We start from the raw sequence: 22,324 nt of genomic DNA, 5'->3' as shown, positions 1-22,324 counted from the left end.
CGCTGCAAATCTTGGGATCCCCAAACCAGCTGCCCTTCTGCTAAGCCTTATGGCCTCTTGCTTGGGGTGCAAGTCACCATGCTGTGACAGTGCCGGCTGGGCACTCAAGTTCTGGGGGACAGCTGGTCCTTGGGGACCACAGTGGCAGTGGATGGGTGGTGGAACAGGAGTGCATGGTGTGGAGCAGGCAGGGGTGCCAGGGGTAATTCTGTCCTGCACGGTGCTCCTGTGGCACAGCATCCTGGTGGCAGAATGTGCAAGCCAGAATGGGGTCATGGAAGCCGATCTTGAGGCACTGGGTGCCATGTCCAAAGGAAATCCTTGATAGCCTGGGATGGGGTAGAGCCAGCTCATCCCCAGGCCCTGGCAGACATTGAGCGGGTCTCCATGGCCCATTCCATGACTTTTCCAAGGACATTGATGACATTTCCTAGGGTGCAGGGCAGGGGTGGGGGATCCCCAGGTGGAAACCAGTGATAGGGAGCCGGTGGAGAACATGGAGCAGGAGAACACTCTGTGCTGGAAAGGAGGATGACAACTTACTTTTAAATATTAAGTTGATAAAAAGCTGCAGCTGCCCAGCAGTAGTGTGGGTCCACCGGGAAAGGGAATGGTGGAGCTGTTAATAGCAATCAGGCAGCAGAAGTGCTGAATAGCTGTTTCCCTTCTGTATTTGGGGACACGCCAGATGCTACAGGCCTATCGCTGGACGAGGGAGAAACCCTTTACGTGCTGCTAAAGCCCAGGAGAACTCAGCAGCAGCACGCTGGGCTGGTGGGGGCCATGACTGGCAGGGCATGGAGAAACTGTCCCAGGAACTCAGTTTATTTATTGGGGTGTCCCCCATTTTTGGCCAGGAAAACACCAGGTTGAGCATCTCCACCATTGCTAAGGGAGTGATGGGGGAATTGCACATGGGTTTGGTTCTGTTCCATGTTAGTTTACCGACCGCCCTGGGTGCCCTCAGCAGCTCCTTGGGTCAGCTTTCCTGGTGGGAGCAGCACCAGGTCTATCCAATAAAGAGCTGAGAAGGGAGTGGAATGAGCAGAGAAACAATCCTAACCATCCCACAAATTATGGGTGGCATTTATCTCTGGCCTTTTTGCACTTCCTGTGCCCCATGGATGGGGTTTTTGTGCCCCCTGCCTCCAGCTCTGGGGTGTTGGGCTTGGCTCCCCATAGCAGGGGATGGGGCAGTGCTTGTGGGTACACCCAAGGAGTGGAGTGTCTTCCTGCTCCCCACTATGGCCTGGAGGAATATCTGGCCTTTGGGAAGGGCAGCTGGTACTGGGGGTGGGTGGAGCCCCTGCTTTTGCAGGGAGAGGAGAGGTGAATTTTCTTGGGAAAAGGTATTAACTGGGATGCCTGGTCCTTTGGGGGAGGCTACCTGGGCCTTGAAGAAGAGATGCCCATCCTTTGGGATGGCTGTTAGAGAGATGAACAGACTCTGGGATAGCACTGCCTACCCCCTGATATGGCTATAAGGAGGCTGCCAAGTCCTTGGGGGGTGGCCACAGTGGGATATCCAGCCTTTAGGAGGGTTGCCTATCTCTTGGGAAACAGCTGTGAGAAGAAGCCTGACCCTGGAAGGGATACTTGGCCCTTGAGGTGGCTCTAGGGGTGGGGGGTGGGGGGGGCGGGGGAGGTGTCTGCCCAGCACAGGGGGAATGCCTGGACCAAGGAGGGTGGCTGGGGAAGAGCTGGAGGGAGCCGTCCTGGAGGAGAGGCTGTGCGCACAACACCCTGCTTCCGGGACACCCTTAGGAGGCATGCCCATCCCTTGGGGTATCTCCGGGGGGCAGCCTACTCTTTGCGGTGTCGCTGTGGAAGAAGGATGTAGGGAATGCTTTACTTAGGCGGGTGCCCATCCTCGAGGGGACAGCTATGGCGGAGAGGGCGAGGGGGCTGCGTACCCACCCTTGGGGACGCTCACGGCGGGGATGCCCATCCCCGGGGCTGTCTGTGGGGGGGCTGGCGGTGCCGGCGGTGTGGGGCAGCCCCGGGCGCGGGCCGTGCCCCGGTGCCGCCGCCGCGCTCCCCCCCGCGGCGGGGCCGGTGCGGTGCGGCGCGGGGGGGAACGCGGTGTGTGGCCGCCGGCGGCGGGCGCGCCGTTGCTTAGCAGCGGCGATGGGCGCTGCCGCGGCGGCGGCGGCCAATGGGAGCGGCGGCGGCGGCGCGGCCCCGGCGCCCCCCGCCCCCGCCTCCCCTTTAGAGGCGCGGCGGGCGGCCGGCGGCGCACACACTGCTCTCCATCCGCACCGGCACCGGCACGGCCCCGCCGCGCGCATGGGGGCCGCCGCCGCCGCGCTCGGCCCCACATAACGGGGGGTGCCCAGCCCCGCCAGCCGCCCCGCCATGCCGGCCGAGCCCCCCCGCGCCGCGCCGCCGCCGCCGCTCCGCGCAGCCCGCCGCAAGCCGCTGCCCGAGGTGAGTGAGGGGCGAGCATCGCCCGCTCTCGCGGGGGCTGCGGGCCGGGGACGGGAGTTCGGAGAGCGCGGAGGAGCCCGGGGCGGGCCGGGCGGGTGCGGGGACCCCTCCCCCGTGTCCCGGGGAACCTCCGGCACTCGCGATCCCGCTCCGCAGCCGAGTGCGGCGGCCGCGGGCATCCCGCCCCGCTGCGGATCCCCTTCCCCGGGCAGAGGCTCTCCCCTCTCTTCTGCCGGGCTGACCCGATCCTCGCCCCCTCCGCAGGGCAGGGCCGTGGGCCGGAGGACCCCGCTGTGGCTGCGGGCCCGCTTTCAGGCGCTGCTCTTCGCCCTGGGTTGCCGGATCCAGCGGCACTGCGGGAAGGTGCTCTTCGTGGGGCTGCTGGTGTTCGGGGCGCTGGCCGTGGGACTACGGGTGGCCTCCATCGAGACCGATATCGAGCACCTCTGGGTGGAAGGTAAGCGCGGCCCTGTGGGCTCGCCGCCCGTGGGAACGGTCCCGCTCCCTACCGCGGCTTTGTCCCCCACGCGCGGTGCGGAGTGCGGGGCCGGCCGGGAGGCAGGTGACAGCGCGGGAGCGGGGCGGGAGGAGGAAGACGAGGATGCCGCTGCCGGGCGTCCTGCCACCGGGGCCGCGGAGGACGGGGCCGTGGGTGCCCGCGAGCCGGGGTCCCGTCTGCGCGGCCGCTGGGGCTGCGCCTTGCGCGGGTGCGTGGTGAAGGGCTGCAGAGGGACCCCCACGCCTGTACCGACGGGGGTCCCCGCGCGAAGGTGCAGACACGTGCGAGGGGGATGGTGCCGGACACCCTCTTCCCGGTGGGAAGAACCCCCGGCGCCGGCCGCAGCCCTGCGCCGGAGCAGAGCCGGCGCCGCGGGGCCGCCAGTCCCGGCCCAGGACCCCGGCCGGGGGGAACGGGAGCGCGGGCAGGGTCAGGAGGGAGCGAATCCCCGTTTCCGAGTGGAAGCGGCTGATCCCCCTCCTTTGTTATTAATAACTCCGGCGTGGATTTTCTCTCCCCGATCCCTTCAGCCCCGCTTCACGGATCTGGGATTTGCTTTTCCCGCACCTCCTTTCGGCTTCGGGGGGCCCCCGGGGGGGCAGCACCCCGAATCGCAGCCTCGTCCGTGCCGCGGAGCGCGGCGGGGGGATCCCCCGAGCGGGGGTCCCCGCGGGGTGCTGTGCAGGGGCAGATGTTGCTCAGCGGAGGGGTGTCAGCCATCTTTGTGCGGGAGCGCTGCCTCCTCCCCCACGCCCCGCTCCCTGTGTGGTCCTCAGCTACTCTTGGATTTGGTTCAACAATAGAAGCAACTTTGCTCTCCCACCCCCTTTTTTTTTTTTTTTTTTTTTTTTTTTTTTTTTTTTAATTTTAAAAAAAGGAGAGCTCTGCGCTCCCTGGCTGCTTGCATACAGATGCATGCGCGGACCCCTGCCCAGGAATGCCCGGCTTTCCCACCTGCTTCCTACTCCCCAGGGATGTTTGTCCCCCCTCCCCAGATCTCGTCTCCATCACCCCCTTCCATTGCAACACGTAGCAGAGAAATCCAGTGATACCTCCCGGTCCAGCCAGCGCCTGAGCTGTGGCTGCTGAAGCAGGGACGTGCTCCCTCCGTGGTTCCCTCACTCTGGGTCGTGGCTCTGGCTCCATTGAGGTTTTTATTGTGCTTTTGGGGTAGCAAGGAGTCAGCGTTTTGAAGAACTGTGGCCAGGAAAGCGGCTGTGGTTGTTCCTGTTAAGGGGAATGGGACTTGCAGCACATCAGGGTGGAGAGCGGGATGGGGAAGGGGCCAAGCCTGGGGACGGCTGGAAGCGCCCAGAAACCCGGCTTTTCCTGTGCCCCGCTGTGCTTCCCTGCTCGCACGGGCACAGCCAGGAGCAACTGCGGCTGCTCTTGGGGGATTTCCCCCAAACTGCGGTCTGGTTGTAATGTGGGTGCCGGGGGCCTCTCTCAGGAACCTTCCCTTTCTCATGACTTCCCATCTTCTTCGGTGTCAGGAGTTGGATTTAATTTTATCTTTTTTACTTGGTGGAACATGTCTGACCTGGGGTGTCCTGCCCCTTCCTGGGAAATGGGTGCACTGGGGTCTGCGTACAGCCCGAGCTGTGGATCTGTGGTGCCTGGCTGAGTACGGTGTGCGATGCCGAGGGTGCTACTCAGAGCCCACCCTTCTCCTTCCTGGGAGGGCTCTTCCCCCTGGAGTGTGCACTTAGGACAGACCCCTCTGTGCCTTGCTCCTGGGTGGCACAGCCCTAGTGTCCTCAGGCGCTGGCACAACCTACGACCACCAATGATGATGTGTCTGAGGTGGCTTTAGTCCCATGGGGTCCCAGGCAGGCATGTAGGGGTCAGGATGTGGAAGGAAGGTTTGCGGTGACACTTTCAGTCACATGTATCAGCTGTGGGACTGCCTCCCTTCCCCCTAACCATCTGTAGGTGCTTGCCTCACTGCCAACCTCAGCTTCTGCATTTTCTGCCGAGATCAAAGTATTCCCCGCATATACCCAGCCCTGATCACTGCACCCCATCCCGCTGGTATGAGGATGGGCATTATTATGGAACAGCAGGGCCTGGGATGCCCCTGGAGAGTGGGACACAATTTCCCAGACTCTGTGGTTGGATCCAGAGCACTTGAAGCTGCTTTGGGATTTTTCTCAGCAGCTACTTTCTCACGTTCCCACATGTGTGGCAGGGCTGGAGTGTGTGTCCTGTGCGATGAGCCTCATACCACAGCGAGGCTGAAGCAGCGCAGTTCTTGCTCCTTGGCTGGCAAAGTTGGTATCCCATCAGCTTAATTCCAAGTGTTTGGGATCCCCAGGGTGCTGGGGACCTGCCTCCTGTGGCTCTGTGAGGAGATGTCTGTGGGAGTGTGGTGCATCCCAGCCCTGAGGCAGTGCTGTAGGATGTATAAGGGTCAGGGTATGTGTGCAGGGAATCCCAGGCCCATCATCCTATCCCAGTGGGTCCCAGCCCAGAGGCAGCGTGGTTTAAGGTTCCAGGAAGCCTCTGGTGACTGCACCCAATCATCTGTCTAGCCAGGCTGACGGATGCTGGTGGTGATGCTCCAGCCCACAAAATGCCCCATCCAGGTGAGGTCCCAGTGCTGCAGCAGAGTGAGATGATGTGCCAGGCCCTCCCCACTGCAGGCTGGGCTCAGCTCTTTGGGAGCTGAGATCCTGGTGAGCAGGGGAGGGAAGGGTGCTGCTTCCCATGGGAGCATGGTGCTGATGTCCCAGCCCCCTCCTCCCCAAACAGGGGAATAGGGTGGGCAGCCCTGCTTTGGCCTCATGACTGGGGTCACCATTCGGGCCATGCCGATGGTATGTCCTCCCGAGCCTTGGCTGTGACCCTGGCCACTGTGGGACAGCAGAGGGTCCCCTGTCCCAATTCTGGGAATGTCCTTGGGCCAGAGGTCTGGCTGAGGGGTTCTTGCGGTGTTCTGGGGTTATGCTTGACCTGTATTCCTGTTTGGGAGATGGAAGGAGGCTGTGTCACCCCATAAATTGGACTCGACTGTGGAAATGTTCAATTAGGCTCCTCCGAAGCAATTAGCCACTCAGAGGCTTTGAAATCCTGGCTAGCGGCGAGTGTTGAGTTACCTCTAGACACCTGGCAGCTGTTCCTGGCTCTCCCAGGGCGTCTTTAGGGCCAAGGGGCCGGGGAGGCGAGCTCTGGGCAGGCAGAGCCCTGGGTGGTGAATGGGTCTGCCTGATTTATAGTGCAGAGGGCTGGTTCAAAGGAAGGCCGGGTTAATTCCTAACCGGAACAGCCAAGCGCCCCGCACAGCCGTCGCGCTCTCAAAGAGCTGCTGAGTCTCCCTGGAGAAGACCCTGTCCCCTTCCTGGAGGGGTCATGGACACCCCCAGTGTGCTGGTGGGATGAAATAGAATTCATCTTATGGGGGTGAGGGGAATTTTCTCCCGTTCTCATCTTGGGGCATAAAGTTGAGACACCCCCAACCCTCTTGGCAGTGGTTTCTGTCCTTCCTTGACCTCTGCAACAGTTCTTGGCACATCACTTCCTCGGCACCCAGGACTGGGATGCAGCCTGGAGCTCCCCCCACGGCAGGGCAGGATGGAGAGGAGGTGCTGGCTGATGGTATTTGCAGAGAGAGGGGCATAGGGAATAGGAAGGCCCCAACAGGAAGCCAAGGATGGGATTGAACACCCTCACCACTGTCTGTGTGGCCCCTCTTCCCAGCTCCTGTCCCCACTGTGCTGGGTGGGTCCTGTGGAGGGGTGTGGGGCAGCAGCTGTGGGGGCAAGTGGGATGCCATAGCCGTTCCTGGGTGGGCACACAGAGAGGTGGGTGGTCTCCTTGCTGGGTGGGTGGGTTTTAGGGGTGGGATGTTTGTGCAGGGGCTGAGAAAGGAGCGGGTGAATGTGGGGGGCTGTGTGTGGCTGGTGCTGACAGGTTGGGGTGCTCTAATGGCAGTTTGTTCGCAGGTCTGGGGCAGCAGGATGCCTGCTGGGATCTGCCCAGAGCTGGCTTCACTCCTATGGGGTGGCTCCTGGACTGCTGTGCCCCTACTCTGTCTCCAGATGGGTGTCCTGGGGAAGAGGGTCCCCATTTCTCTTGGGGTGTGGCAACACATTGCTCTGCAGGAAGGAAAGGGACAGCCCAGGGTGCCAGGGCTGTCTTGCCTGGCCTGGTGGGGTTTTTCCTTCAGGACCATGCTGTCCTCTCTGTTTACAGGGTCTGGGTATCTGTGGGGACACTTTGCCCCCATCCTTGGGGGCTTGGAGGAGTGAGGAGCAGCTGGGGTGTTGCTGTCCTGAAATGCCGAAGTCTGTTATCCCAAAAACCTGCCTTCCTGGCTCTCCTCTCTGCTCCAAAGCCCCCTCTGTCTCTGAAAGAACCTTTCTTCTTGAGAGGAGGGAAGGAGGCTCACCCAGTAGCCACCCACCCACCCACCAGAAGATGAGGTCCCAGTTCACCTTTATTTATTTATCTTTGGGAGGTGAATGCAAAACCTCTTGCTCTTCCTTTTCCTTTCCTTGACAGCTTGGTCAGCTTTTTTGGGCTGGAAAATTTTGCTAATTAACCTAAAGAGACTGGAAGACTTTACAGATGGCTGTGGCTTATCTGCCCCTATCAATTTTGCTTTGCTTTTCAACTGATACATATTTTGTATTTCCTAGAAAGTGTTTTTTATTTTTTTTTAAACTTGGACATATCTACAGACTTAGGGAAGGGGCTCTTTTTTGTGTGTTTTAAATGTTATTTGGCGGCTGGGAGGGGGCAGAGCCAGGGCCCAAGAAGAGGGTTTTATTATCTGCCTCTCCCTCGGGCCTGGAAAAGTGGTCTGAGTTCAAAAAATTCATTTCTTGCCTGAATGAAGCCAGCAATGTGGAAAAATTTCACCATTCAGAGGGGGATGAATGTATGTTTCAACCACACATTAAGTGACATTAGCAAGCAGTGGAGTGCCTAATGTGGCCATTTTTCACAGCAGCCAACAGAGGGGGTGATTAGCATAATTAGTACAGGCAGCCCTATACATATGGAAATGGCAAATGCCTAAATGCCAACACCAGTGGAAATTTATGTCAATGCTGACAGGAGTCTTAGCGGTGAATAGTTCCCAACTGAATCCCCTCTCCCCCCCCCCCCCCCCCTTTTTTTTTCCCCTCTCTCTTTTTCGGGGGTCGCTCTGTCCCCTCGGCGCTGGCCAGGGCGGTGCGAGCTCTCGGCTGCCCCCCTCCCTGTGCTGGGAACCGCCGCCCTCCGATTTGGGGTAATAAAGACATTAATTTAGCTTTGCCGTTAAACAAAAGAGTTCGGCCGGGGCCGGCGGCTGGGGAGCTGGCCCCAAACGGGCCCTTTCAGCCCCTCCGCCGCTGGCTTTTTGAAGGCATCCCCGTCTTCTGCCGCCCCTCTTGACTTAGTTGGGAGCCCCTTCAGTGGGGCTGGATTTAGCTGGAAGTGCTGGGGCAGAGCCCTCGTCCATCCCTTCGTGCTGCTGGGGGCACCCATCTGCCACGCAGCTGCCCCCCTTGCCGGGACCAGCCGCGGGGTGAATGGGGCCGGGAGGACGTGTTTTGACAGGATGGGGCCGCCGGGCTTTTGGCGAGGTTGGCGGCAGCGGCCGGGACAGGTAAAAATGGCTCTTTCAGTGTGCCCTGGGCGAGACTTCCTCCGGAGCAGCATGGGTCCTTTCACTGCCTCCCTAATCCAGCTAATCCGCCCCACAACACTTTGAAGGTGGCCTCCGGCTTGCACGCCGCTCAGCACGGGGAAGCTGCAGCCGAGGGATGTTTGGGGCGGTGCGTCGGGACCCCTTCCCACCGGGATACGGGATAGTGCTTGAGTTGCAGGATGGTTCTGGCATCCCTCTGAAGCCCCTGGGCTCTCATCACCCAGGGCAGGCATCTCTGCCAGCGGGATGCACTCGGTCAGTGTTTGCTCCTGTGGGTGCTTCTTGTAGCAGGGGGGTGCTGCAAAGGGAATTCCCCATAGGGATGGCTTTTCCCAGGAGATCTCAGCCTGACCTTGCCCCACTCCCAGCTGTGCCTTTGTGGTGGTTTCCAACCCTAGCATGGGGATGTTGTGCTGTAGAAAGGGGCTGCTCATCAAGTCCCTTGCGAGTGGGCCCTGCCAAATCTGGGACTCCACAACATTTGTTGCCACATCCCTTAGTCCCATTACACTAATCACTCACGAGAGGGCCTGATTTTGGGGGCCGAGTGAGACTGTGTACCCAGGAGTGCTTCCTCCCTGCCATCCTGTCCCACCCAACCAGTGACAACGCTGGCAGTGCTTGGGTACCATCTGCAGTGTGGTGGCAGTGCTGTTGACCGTGGCCCCTGCCCAGGCTGATGGGATGGAGTGGTCTTTGCAGCATGTGTTTCCTGGGGAGACACTGGTACCTCTCTGTGGTTCCCAGCACCTCCCAAATCCCTCCCTCACCTTCATCCTTGCCAGACAGGGAGGGCACAGTGTGGGGCTGGCAGCTCGCCCCGACCCACTGGCCTCCCCGTGCCACCCAGACACACTGCCCTGGCACACTCAGCCTGCTGCCCCCCCACCCTTGGGTGCTTGGAGATGGGGCACCATGGGGTTTGTTCACCTCCTGGCCTGGTAAAGCATGGTGGGAGGTCCCCTTGCTGTCACAACCAGGGCTTGGCTGCAAAGGGGCCAGACCCGGGCTGGGGGAGCTTTGCAACTGCACTGTGGGCAGCAGGACCTGGCATGGCTTCATCTGACCCCAAACCCTCTAAGATGAGTCTCGGAGGTTCTGGCTAGCTCTGGGGAGATGTGGAATGAGCTGGGATCAGACCCCTTCCAGGGCAGGGGGACAGCACAGGGGCTGAGGCTCTGTCTTGGCTGGAGCAGCTGAGGGTGCAAGTTGGTCCCGCTATGTGAGGGTGAACTGGCTGCAGTGCTGTGGCTGTGGGTCCTGTGCCAGGAGGGTTTGGGGAGCAGTGGCAGGGGAATGGCTCAGGCAGGGTGGCCGGGAAGGGGGCAGGGAGGCTCCAGCCCTGCCCTATAATTTTGTGGCGGATGCTGTAATTACGGGGAGGGCTCCCCCGGCATGGCCCGCGGATGGGAGGCAGCCGCACACGCAGCCACAGTTGCTGCCAGGGTCCCTGTGCCATCCTTGGCATCCACTCTCGCTGCTTGGGCATGGCAGGAGCCTGCTCTGCACTCCAGGTGTTTGGAGCGCAAGTGGGTGTAGGGTCCCGATCCACCGTCCAGCTGGAACTGCTCTGAACCTGCACCCCACAGCTACCCCAGAGTGAAACCCCCAGGCGGTGGTTCCAGGGTGCAATGCCCAGCCCCAGTGCGGATGCTCCTGCCTCCGGGGACTGTCCTGCCCCCAAGTCCCGCTGTGGGATTTTTGGAGGGTGCTGGGGGAGTCCGGGGCAGTGAAGCCAAACCCTGCCGGGGAGCAGAGCAGACTGTTAGTAAGCAGGACCGGACGCCTGATTGGAACCAGAGAGCTCTTTGCATGAAAAAGCCAAGGGCTCCCTTTGTTAATTGGAATAAAAAAAACCCCAACAACAAAAAACCAACACAACAACAACAACATCCAAAACAAAACAAGAATTTACATACAGTTCCTCATTAACGTGCTCATTGTTGGTATCGGGGTGCCCCCCCAGCCTCTTCCCGGGCCGGGGGGCTGCGTGGGGCGTCTTGCCCCGCTCCCGGGCTGGCCGGCCGGCGGGCGCACGCCCGTTTGAAGTGTCCTTGGCAGCCCTGTGTGCGCTGCCTTGTCTTTTCATGTTGCTCTTTGGTTAATTAGGGTGTTGGAATTTGAGGCTTCCTCACGGCCTTTGAAGCTTGCTGACGGCTCGCAGTGCCCTGTTCCAAATTAACACTAATTACAAGGGACGGCTTTTTATTTTCTCTTTCTTTTCGGCCCCCCCCCCCCTTTTTTTTTTTCTCTCTCTTTAATTTTTCGGGGGGCTCGCCCCCACTCCATGCTTGCAGATGTGTGGCTCCTCCCGCAGCCGTGCTGGGCGGAGATGCCGGCAGGGCAGGGCGTAGCAGGATGTATCCCCCGGGAGCAGCAGCGCTGTCGGGCACCCCTGTCCCACCTCCCGCCCGAGTTCGGCGTGGGTGGCATGGCTGAGATCAGAGCAGCTTGGCGCACCTCCTGCCCGACCTCCCAGCCTGCTGGGAACGGGATGGGCATTCTGCTTCCCCCCATCTCCGGCACCCACCCTCCCTGTGTCCTCGTCCCCTCGCCCTGGGTGCTGCTATCCCCTCTGACACACACACAAAAGCTGTGGCCATGTCCCCCCCCCCCCTCCCTGTCCCTGGCACAACCTCTATCCCAACTGGCATCTGATGGACACCAGCTGCTCCCTGGCCCAGCCAGGAACAATAAAGATGCTTTGCCCTCCCCGTTCCCAAAATGCAGGGGGAAAAAAAAAAAACAAAACCAAAACACCAACCCATATAATAAGTCATTAAAAGGGAAGATTCTGCTCCTTATTTGCGGTCTCGCTCTGGCCTCCTCGGTGCTGGCGGAGGGCCAGGCCCGCCGGGGCCCCCGCCTCTTGCTGAGGGAGCGTCCTGGTGCAGATGAATCGTGACCTCCCCCCACTTTCTTGGGGCTGGGCAGGAGCTTGCCTCACCCCTGCCAGCAGCACTGCCTTGGGAAGCATCCCACGCTGGGCATCCTGGGGTACCCCGGTGGGTGGCACGGGGATGGGGGCTACACCCCAGATGTGCCACAACAGCATCCCTCCCACCCTGGACAGGGGTCTGGGAGCACGGGAGGGAGTGGTGCTCTTGGGAGATGTCTCAGGATCCACTTCCCACCCTCCTCTAGGCTGTGTTGTCTCCCCTTTGCTATGCCAGGAGGGATGGGAGCCCCACATTCAAAGGGCATGGGGGCAACTGTCTCTGGGATGGTGCTCAGCCAGGCAAAAAAGCATGCAGGGTTTGGTCACAGCCCCAGCCATGTTGGCTAGGGGGAATTCCTTTTCCATGCTGAGGCAGCCACAGATGAAGTCAGTGGCTTCAGCTGGAAACCTTGGCCCTGCTGTGCTCGGAGGTCTCCTGCTGTCAAAGAGGGACAGATCCCAGAGCCTTGGTGGGGAAGAGTGATGTCCCCAGCACCACCTCCCTCTCCTGTCCCCAAACCTCTCCTGGGCAGCCTACACCTGCAGGGACTTTGGGGTGCCTGCCTCTCCCTACACTCATTCTCTGCCTGCCTTGGGGGGCTGTGGGGGGGCTGGGCTGGTGCCCCCAGTTTCACTTCCTATTTTGTGGGCTGGTTTTGGGCATCTGCAACAGCCACCACAGTGCACAGGTGGAAGTGGACAGGTTGGGTCTGCTCTGCTTCACCAACTGTGTGTCTGTGGGTTTTTTCTGGGGAAAGCAAAGCCAACAAGCTGCTTTGGGGCTGGGTGCAATGTTGGTGGGAAAGGGGATGCCTGGTCCAGTGTGTCCTGAGGTGGTCCCTGTTTGGATCTCTTGGATGAGAATGCAGCAACTGGGGAAGTCCGCACCAAGAATTCCCTGTGAATGAACATGGCTCCATGTGATGCTGGGCTCCATGTGATGCTGCACAGCCTTGATTCTGCCCATCCTATTCCCTGGGCATCCTGATGGGCAGGGAAAATTGGTGGGATGGGAGCTCTACCTGCCCTGACACTGACAGGCACATCATGGTCCCGTCCACAGCGGGCAGCCGGGTGAGCCAGGAGCTGCGCTACACCAAGGAGAAGTTGGGCGAGGAGTCTGTCTACACGTCCCAGATGTTGATCCAGACCCCGAAGAAGGATGGCGATAACATCCTGACGCAGGAGGCCCTGCAGCTCCACCTCGAGGCGGCCTTGGCCGCCAGCAAGGTTCAAGTCTCACTGTACGGAAAGTGAGTCCGGCTCCAGATGGGGGACGGGAACCCCGCCATGCCCTGCACATCTGTCTACCCTTTGCCATGTCCCCTGTAGGATATGCCCATTTTCAGCTCCTCCTTCTGCCTTTCCAGATCGTGGGATTTGAACAAGATCTGCTACAAGTCGGGCGTCCCCATCATTGAGAACGGCATGATCGAGAGGGTAAGTGCTGGTCATGGATGGCCCCCTGGAGCCCCCCAAGGGTGGCTGTTGACCCACGGGATCAGTCCATCAAAGAATAGCAGTGGGCAGGCTGTGGTGGGGACAGGGCTTGTGAGCCCCAGGCGCGGTGAAGGCACTGCTGGCTGAATGTGGGAAGGTGCAAGTTTGGGAAGCCCAGCAAGGTGGGAGGAGACTCTGGAGGTCTGACCCATCCCTGCTGACCCCTCACATCTCCTCCTGCAGATGATAGAGAAGCTGTTCCCCTGTGTGATCCTGACACCGCTGGACTGCTTCTGGGAAGGCTCCAAGCTGCAGGGAGGCTCAGCCTATCTCCCGTGAGTGTGTGTGGGGAGCTGTCCTGGGCTGTGGGGGGCCATGGGTGGGAACAGGAGCTGGGATGCTGCTGAGGGCCTGTGCTTGACCTCCCTTTGCAGCTTGGCACTGCCTGCTCCAAGGTGCCTTGGTGCTGCTGCGGCTTGTTCTGCTCAGCCCTAGGTTGGTCCCACCACCATTGCTGACCCCCTGGTCAGCACTCTGGGGACAGGTCCCTGTCCTCCCCTGCCTCATCTTGGTGGCACAGGTAGGGCTGCACCGCTGCAGGGGGGCTGCAGCCCGCAGGCAGGAACTGCCCATCCCATCCCATCCCATCCCATCCCATCCCATCCCATCCCATCCCAGTCATGCCATGCTCTCCCACCAGCCAGGGATGGGGATATGGGGATGGGACAGTGGCTGTGCTGCAGGCAGGTCCCTGAGGCTGCTGCTCCCGGCAGCGCTGGGTGCCGCAGTTGCGAGGGGCACCCACATTCCTGAGCTACGCCCAGGGGCACGGAGAGCACAGTCCCTGGGCTGGGTGGCGAGTGACTCCCAGCCAGCTCCTCACACCGCAGTGGTGGGGCTGGGGACCAGGGCTGGGCTGGGGGAGCCTCCCCCACATTCCTTCTGTTTACGCGTGTGTTTGTCCGGGAGAGCTGGGGCGGCTTGTGCATTGTCAGCAAACGCAGCCCCGTGCTTTCTCATGCTAATGCTGCTCTGAAAGCTGCCCCTTGCCAAATAGATGAAATAGTGGCTTTATTCAGGCTGCTGCGGATGGGAGGAGGGGGAAGGGGCGGCAGCATCCCTAGCCAGGACTAGGGGGCTGGTTTTGCCCCCCCTAAGACCTCAGGTTCTCCCCATCCCAGGCTGGGGAACTGCCGAGAGCAGGAGCAAGTGGGGCTGGGGTGGCTGTGCCAAATGGGATGCTGGTGGCATTGCCTGCCGGCTTGGGCAGCATTCTGGGACTGAGGTACGTGGCAGGCAGGGTGGCACCGGAGCAGCGATGGGACTCCTCTCTCCTCGCAGCGGAGTGAACGGGTGCCCGGGCAGGCACCCCGGCTGAGTGCCGGCCAGCCCATGGGGACTCGTCCCCCTTTTTAACGCCGAAGGGTGAGCGGGGCGGGAGCTGGGAGAACAAAGAGGAGCAATCTATGGAAAGACAAAAGGATTTGCCCTGGCTCAGTGAAGCAAGCGAAAGCAGATAAAAGGGGCTCTCTTTGGAAGCAGCAGCAGCTCCGGTTGGTATGTGGGAATCTCGAGCGGCCGGCTCTGGCCCAGCCAGCCTTCATGAATTATTAGGCTGTGTTTCCCCAGAGCCCACACTTGCTCGGGGCTTTTTCTTCCCCTCTTTGGAGCACTGGGCTGGGTTATTGGCTTTTTTTTATGTGTCCTTTCTGTCTTAAGAAAGAAGCTGAGTGATGCTGGAGGCTGGCCCCCAGCTCCCCAGGCTGGGGTGGAGGGAGCAGAGCATCTGCAGGCAATGGGAAAAACCCTTTTCCTGGGTACCCAAGTCCCATGCGGTCCTGCTGGACCCCCAAGAACCTACTCCACGTCCAGCTCCCAGTATTGTGCTGAGCCCCCAGGACCTCTTCTGAGCCCCAAACTCTTCAGCTCAGGGGAAAACGGCAGGAAGGGCTGTAAGGGATGCCGGGAGCTCTTGCCTGCCTTACTCTCCTCTATCAAGATGTTAGCCCACGGGCAGTAATCAGCCTGACTGCTCACACAAAGCAGGGCCAGGCAGCAGGGCCGTCTCCCCCCCGCTTTGTCCCGGACTAACAGGATCAGGCACGCTACTTGACTCAGGGCATGGCCCGCTGTGGCGCAGAGGGCACGGGGGATTCCGCAGGCAGCCCGGGAGGGGGTAAGGCATGTGCTGGAGACTGATGCTGCTCGTCTGCATCCTCATATCTTGCCTTTGAGGGCATCTGCAGCACCCCTGGGGTAGATGGTTGTTGGGGGTGGTGTTACTGCATGCGGGTTTTGGTGGCATCCCCCATAACCTCAGTGCTGCTCTCTGCCCAGGGGCCGCCCGGACATCCAGTGGAGCAACCTGGACCCTCTGCAGCTGATGGAGGAGCTGGGGCAATTCACATCCCTGGAAGGCTTCAAAGAGCTGCTAGACAAGGCAGAGGTGGGACAGGCTTACATGGAGCGGCCCTGCCTGGACCCCCAGGACCCCCAGTGTCCCCCCAGTGCCCCCAACAAGCAGAGCCAGCAGGTGGGTCACAGTCCATGAGGACCAGGATTGGATATGGGGGCTTACTGCTCTCTTGCCTTCCCCACAGTCCTGACACCTCCCCTCCATCCACAGAGCCCCGACATCCCGGCCGAACTCTCGGGGGGCTGCCACGGCTTCTCCAGGAAGTTCATGCGCTGGCAGCAGGAGCTGATTTTAGGTGGCACGACCAAAGACTCCCAGGGCAAGCTGCTACGGTAAGAGTTTCTGTGGTGTGGGCATCCCCAGGCACAGGGCAGGATACCTGCCCCAGCGGGAGGAGGGGCTGTGGGACTGTTGCCAGCAGAGGCTGGCAAGTATTTTGGGCCAGTGAGCAAGGCAGTGCTTTGGAGCAAGGCAGAGCAAGGAGGCGGGATGCCTGGGTCCTCTCCTGGCTGTCTGTGGTAGGGATGGGTGCTGTGGGGTGCGGGATGGACCCATTCCTGCATCCTGGGGTGCTGCAGCCGGTCCCAGCGAGATGCGTGCCTGTTCCCCAGTGCCGAGGCCCTGCAGACCATGTTCCTCCTCATGAGCCCCCGGCAGCTCTATGAGCACTTCAAGGATGATTATGAGATCCATGATATCAGCTGGAGCGAGGAGAAGGCAGGAGCCATCCTGGAGGCCTGGCAGAGGAAATTCGTGGAGGTGAGCACCGGGAACAGCCCCCACATGGGGTTGGGCAGGGGATGCCTGTGCATGGCATCCCTCTGTGCTCAGGTTTTCATTTGGCCATGGGTCCTGGCTCTACTCTCTTTTGGTCCAGTGGGTACCTAGGGGCTGTCAGTGGTGATGCTGACAGCCTGAACGGCTCTGGGGTGGGTGTGCTGTAGAGCAGGGGGTCCTGACTCCTCTAATGGGATGCACCTCTGGCAGCTGGCACAGGACTCCATTCCTTCCAACGCCACACAGAGTGTCCATGCTTTCTCCACTACCACGCTCAATGACATCATGAAGTCCTTCTCTGACGTCAGCGTCATCCGGGTGGCTGGGGGCTACCTCCTCATGGTACGTGTGCCCCTTCTTTCTGTCCTCTGCCATCCCTCCATCTTCCCCCAGTCCCTGCTGACCCACTGTGCTCTTCCAGCTGGCCTATGCCTGTGTCACCATGCTGCGGTGGGACTGTTCCAAGTCCCAAGGGGCTGTGGGCCTGGCTGGGGTCCTGCTCGTGGCTCTCTCCGTTGCCTCTGGCCTGGGGCTTTGCTCACTGCTGGGCATCTCCTTCAATGCAGCCACCACCCAGGTATGTGCTGGGGGAAGAGCTGGGTACTGTGATGTGGGTGGCTGCGTCCCCTCTCAAGTAGTGGCCGTGTCCCTCTGCTGACACTAACTCCTCTATGGCAGGTCCTTCCCTTCCTGGCCCTCGGCATTGGGGTCGATGACATGTTCCTCTTAGCTCATGCCTTCACTGAGACCAGCCAGCACATCCCCTTCAAGGTGAGCACTGAGCACTGACCAGAGGCTTCTCAGCCTCCTCCTGCCTCCCTGTGGTCCCTCTCATCACCCCTTCTCTGTCCCTGCAGGAGCGGACAGGTGAGTGTCTGAAGCGCACAGGGACCAGTGTGGCTCTCACCTCTGTCAGCAATATGATCGCCTTCTTCATGGCAGCCCTGGTGCCCATCCCTGCCCTGCGCGCCTTCTCCCTCCAGGTAGGGCCATGGTCCCTTTCCAGGGGATTGGAATGGATGGTCAGACCCTGCTCTGACGTGTGTCCCCCAATACCTGCAGGCTGCAGTGGTCGTTGTGTTCAACTTCGCCATGGTGCTCTTTGTTTTCCCTGCTATCCTGAGCCTGGACCTGCACCGCCGGGAGAAACGCCGGCTCGACATCCTCTGCTGCTTCTACAGGTACCAGCACTGGGCTGGTTGGGATGGGTCTGACCCCACAGTTCCCTAAAGAAGTGACTAAATATCTCATCCTTCTCTCTCTTCTACTTCACTCTCTCCACACAGCCCTTGCTCCTCACGGGTCATCCAGATACAGCCCCAAGAGCTTGCTGACGCCAACGACAACCATGCCTGCCACCCGTCTCCTTATGGGCCTCCTGGCGTGGCCACCAGCACCCAGATCACCACCACCGTGCAAGCCTTCACCCGGTGTGACCCCTCGGGCCACCACATTGTCACTGTCCTGCCACCTACCTCCCAGGTGTGCACCTCACCTGCCGTCCTCTTGCCCCACACTGACCCCTTGGGCTCGCAGGTCTTCGCCCCATCGAGCTCCACCCGGGATCTGCTGTCCCAGCTGGATGAGGCCAAGGGTGGGCGGGAATGTGTTCCCCTGCCCTTCTGCCGCTGGAGCCTTGCTGATTTCGCCCGGGAGAAGTATGCCCCACTCCTTCTGCGCACCCGGACCAAGGTGAGGTGGGGGCAGCCCTGGTGGTGCCACTCAAAGTGGGGGGGTGGCACAGGACTCTTCCTCACCCCCCCGTTGTTCCCACAGGTGGTAGTGGTGGTGCTGTTCCTGGCACTGCTGGGGCTGAGCCTCTATGGCACCACCATGGTACATGATGGCCTCTACCTGACAGACATCGTGCCACGGGACACCAAGGCACACGCCTTCATCTCAGCCCAGTTCAAATACTTCTCCTTCTACAACATGTTCATTGTCACTAAGGGTGGCTTCCACTACCCGGGTGCCCAGGCTGCCCTGCTGAGCCTGCACCAGGCCTTCAGCACTGTCAAATACGTGGTGCGGGAGGGCAACCGTGACCTGCCAAAAATGTGGCTCCATTACTTCCAGGACTGGCTGCGAGGTGAGGGACATGCCTCTTCTCCATAACCTCCCCAGCCTGACAGTCCTCTCCCTAGCCTGCATGCTCCCCTTCATGGGAACACCTTCCCTTGTGTGCAGTACCCTGGGGAGGGTGGTCTCAAGGTGCCCAGCACTGGAAGTTGCACCTTGGGTTTCCTGTGTGCCCATCCCTCTGGCACCACACTCCCTGGTGTGGTGTGGGATGGTGTGTCCCCAGGAACACACCATCTCCCATTCTTCATCCCCAGGACTCCAGGCCACCTTTGACAGGGACTGGCAGGCTGGGCGCATCACCCATGACAGCTACCGCAATGGCTCCGAGGATGGGGCACTGGCGTACAAACTCCTCATCCAGACTGGCAACAAGAAGGACCCCTTCAACTTCAATCAGGTGGGTGGTGACAGGGCTGGGCTGACTGGGCTGGGGATGTCTGCCCCAGCTGCCCAGCTCATGCTAGCTCCTGATCTCTCCTGTAGCTGACCACGCGACGACTGGTGGACGAGAATGGCATCATCCCCCCTGACACCTTCTACATCTGCCTGACAGTGTGGGCCAGCAACGATCCCCTGGGCTTTGCTGCCTCCCAGGCTAACTTCTACCCCCCACCTCCCGAGTGGATTCATGACAAGTATGACACCACGGGCGAAAACCTGCGAAGTGAGTGAGCATCGTGGTCTCCCCAGGGCCCCCCCTGCCCCTGACATCCTCCTGCAGAATACCCCACTCACCACACGTTTTTGCCCTGAAGGGAAACCCTCCATGTTCCTTACCCCATCTGGTAAACCTCCTTGCTTCCCCATGCTTAACCCTCATCCTCCTGCACCCCACACCCTGAGCACCGCACTGTGCATTCCCTGTGGATTTAGCAACATTTGTGCTCCAGCCCATCAGCATCTTGCTTGCACTAACGCGCAAAAATCTTACAGGCAGAGGCATGCCCTGCCCCCCCGCCTTGACCCCAGTCTGTTCCCTACACACTCCCCAGAGCTGTGGTGCCCAGCCAGGCATCAGGCTGCACTCAGGCTGATGTGACTGTAGTGCTCTTGTGCTGCCTGTACACCCATGCTGCACATATGCTCATACTTCCCACGATCTCCTCACCAGTCCCAGCAGCCCAGCCACTGGAGTTTGCCCAGTTCCCTTTCTACCTGAGTGGGCTGCGTCGCACATCTGACTTTGTGGAGGCGATTGAGAGCGTACGAGCCATCTGCCGGGAGGCTGCCCAGCGCCACGGCGTGCTGAGCTACCCCAGCGGCTACCCCTTCCTCTTCTGGGAGCAGTACATCGGCCTGCGGCACTGGTTCCTGCTGGCCATCAGCATCCTGCTGGCCTGCACCTTCCTTGTCTGTGCCTTGCTGCTGCTCAATCCCTGGACTGCCGGCATCATCGTGAGTACGCACCCTGACGCATGGGAATGGTCCTGATGGGTGGGGTCAGAGGCATTCAGCCTTTCTCCCATCCTGCTGAGTGGCCCTGGGTACCTGCTTCATGGGAATTCGGTGATGGAGTGGCCAGGGGCACCCTGGGGGGAAGGAATGCCCATATGAGGGTGGCAGTGGGTGGGGGACTCCCATATGAAGGGATCAGTTATATCACTGATGAAGAGAAAAGGGGACCCTGGATACATCCATGAGGAAGAGTGTGATGGGAACACCCATATGGAGGTGGCAGTTGGTGGGGGTCCCACATGGAGGGATCAGGGAACCTGTTATGAAAGGAATGTGTGTGGTGGGCAGGGGTTTAATGACATCCACGTAGAGTAGCGTGACAGCTACTACTACCCCCAGAAGATGGACAGAGGGACATCCCAAATAGAGGGAAAAGGGACGGTGAGGTGACGCTGCCCTATATGGAGTAGGATCAGGCTTGCCAGGGAGAGGGGACAGCTGGTCAAAGCCATCTCACACTAACCCCACCACCCTCCAGGTCTCCATCCTGGCCATGATGGCTGTGGAATTGTTTGGCATCATGGGGCTGATGGGCATCAAGCTGAGCGCCATCCCTGTGGTCATCCTCATTGCCTCGGTGGGCATCGGTGTGGAGTTTACTGTCCACGTGGCCCTGGTGAGCACAGGCTGATCCCAGTTCCCACTCTTTGGCACCCTCACCCCCTTGGTGATGTGCTGATGGGTGGCCCATCATGGGTGGCGCATGGGGACAGCCCCACATGACATTTCCCTCCCACTCAGGGCTTTCTGACAGCTGCGGGGAGCAGGAACGTGCGCTCAGCCGCAGCACTGGAGCATACTTTTGCTCCTGTGATGGATGGTGCTGTCTCCACCCTCCTGGGTGTCCTCATGCTGGCTGGCTCTGAGTTTGATTTCATCATGAGGTGAGCACTGAAGAAGGGTAAACCAGCCACTTGCTGCCCTACAAGAGCTTTGGCGATGGGGGCTGGTGGGTGTGGCAGCCCACCTGTCTGGTGATGGGGATGTAGGGCAGCTGGGGACTGCCATTTCATCTTGTCTAAAGGCTTTGGAGACATGACAGAGCCTGGAGGTGTGGCATGGAAAGCCATGTTTGGGATGGGACAGGTTCATGATGGCTCTGCCTGCTTACCCCATGTACCTATGGCCCCCTCAGGTATTTCTTTGCGGTGCTGACCATCCTGACGCTGCTGGGGCTGCTCAACGGGCTGGTGCTGCTGCCCGTCCTGCTCTCTGTCATCGGGCCACCCCCTGAGGTAGAAGACCACTCCATCTCACCTCTCCCTTGTCCTCCCCAGCCCTGTACCCACGTCTCTCCATCCCCCACTGCCTCTCTCCTTGCCCACCTTTCACCTTTTATCCATCTTTGCCTTGTCCAGCCCCAGCCTCATCTCGAACCCACCTCAGTCTATCCCTTGCCCTGTACCATCCCTCTTTTACCTCATCCTTTCTCTGACCCATATCCTACTTGCCCCGTAACTACCTGACCTCGTTCCTGCTTCATTCCATGCTCAACTTCCCCCATCCCTCCCTGACTCATTTGATCCCATCCTTGCTTCACCTGGTACCCCCCACAATCTCATCCTTGCATCAACCCATGCTCCCTAGTTCTCCATACTCCTCTGTCCCTGGCCCACCTGACCTGTCTTCTCTCCCCAGGCATCCCTGGTGGATAATGGCCCCTGCCTACCCCCACCAGAGTCGGTACCCCCGTGTCTGGGCCCTGGGGGACTGTACATCCGGTGTGCTCCAGCCTGGCCTGCCACCTTCCCTGAGCCCTCTGACATGGAGCACTACACGGAGAGTGTGGGGCCAGGCAGCCCACAGGGACCCTTCATTGTGCCGCCTGCCCCAGCACACATCCTACTGGAGGCTGGCAAGGACCCCAGCTTCCCCCGCATCACTGTGAGTGTCTCTGCCCGTTGTGGCATTGCCAACTCCCCTGCATCCCTAGGGGGAGAGGGTCATGGATAGAGCTGGGGGATGGGGGCTGGTGGTGTTGCCAGAGGGATGCTCAATATGGCTGGGGACCCTCATGCTTCATGTTCCCCCTCCAGGTACTGAAGCCCTACAAGGACAGCCTGGAGGTTCAGGGGAAGAAAGAGGCTTCTGGCCCTCAGCCTGCAGCCCCCCTGTCCTTCGGGGAGCCGTGCACCACACTGCCCCAAGAGCACCTGCAGCCCGGCCCACCGGGCACCCGGCCAGGCCCCTCCACAGTCCTGCCTACCTACAGCACCCACCTGCAGGGTCCTGCCGGCAGCTACACCACCGTCACAGCCACCGCGTCAGTGACAGTGGCCCTGCACCCCACACTGCCTGGCTCCTACCCCAACTTCAGCCCTGAGGGCTTCACCAGCAGCGAGCGGGACTGCCTGGATGAACCCAGCACCAGCGGCACCACTGTGCCTAACACCTTCGAGATGCAGAACATGGGACACCACGGGGCAGGTGCCCGGCGCTAGGTGAGCTTGGGGACCCTCCCCAGGGCTGGGACATGGCAGAGTGGAGGTGTGAGGTGACTGTGGAGGGACCCAACTGACGCCTGAATATTTCTCCCTGCAGATTGCTGGTTCCTGGGCAGAGCATCTCCCCAGCACCCGGTGGGCACAGAAGGTGCAGACCGGGGTCACCCGTGTCATGCTGCTAATCACCGGAGCGGTCTTGGCTGAGGAGGAC

At 60.4% G+C, this 22,324-nt stretch overlaps 1 protein-coding gene across 1 annotated transcript; it reads left to right on the top strand.

Annotated features, from left to right (window-relative positions):
* Nucleotides 1-2,127: 2,127 nt before the first annotated feature.
* Nucleotides 2,128-22,110, top strand: PTCH2 (patched 2). Its single transcript, XM_062497005.1, is given in 25 exon segments — nucleotides 2,128-2,197; nucleotides 2,200-2,324; nucleotides 2,326-2,438; nucleotides 2,640-2,884; nucleotides 12,563-12,752; nucleotides 12,870-12,939; nucleotides 13,183-13,274; nucleotides 15,277-15,472; nucleotides 15,566-15,687; nucleotides 15,967-16,114; nucleotides 16,343-16,474; nucleotides 16,554-16,709; nucleotides 16,811-16,903; nucleotides 16,990-17,115; nucleotides 17,195-17,313; nucleotides 17,419-17,824; nucleotides 17,909-18,221; nucleotides 18,469-18,611; nucleotides 18,698-18,878; nucleotides 19,326-19,609; nucleotides 20,148-20,285; nucleotides 20,411-20,553; nucleotides 20,805-20,904; nucleotides 21,308-21,553; nucleotides 21,706-22,110. Coding segments are annotated over 25 exon segments (4,356 nt in total).
* The last annotated feature ends 214 nt before the right edge of the window (nucleotides 22,111-22,324 follow it).

The sequence above is a fragment of the Cinclus cinclus genome, chromosome 8 (assembly GCF_963662255.1).
Source record: "Cinclus cinclus chromosome 8, bCinCin1.1, whole genome shotgun sequence".
NCBI lineage: Eukaryota > Metazoa > Chordata > Aves > Passeriformes > Cinclidae > Cinclus > Cinclus cinclus.
The sequence above is the reverse complement of the archived record's forward strand: the minus strand, read 5'-3'. Positions and strand labels throughout refer to the sequence as shown.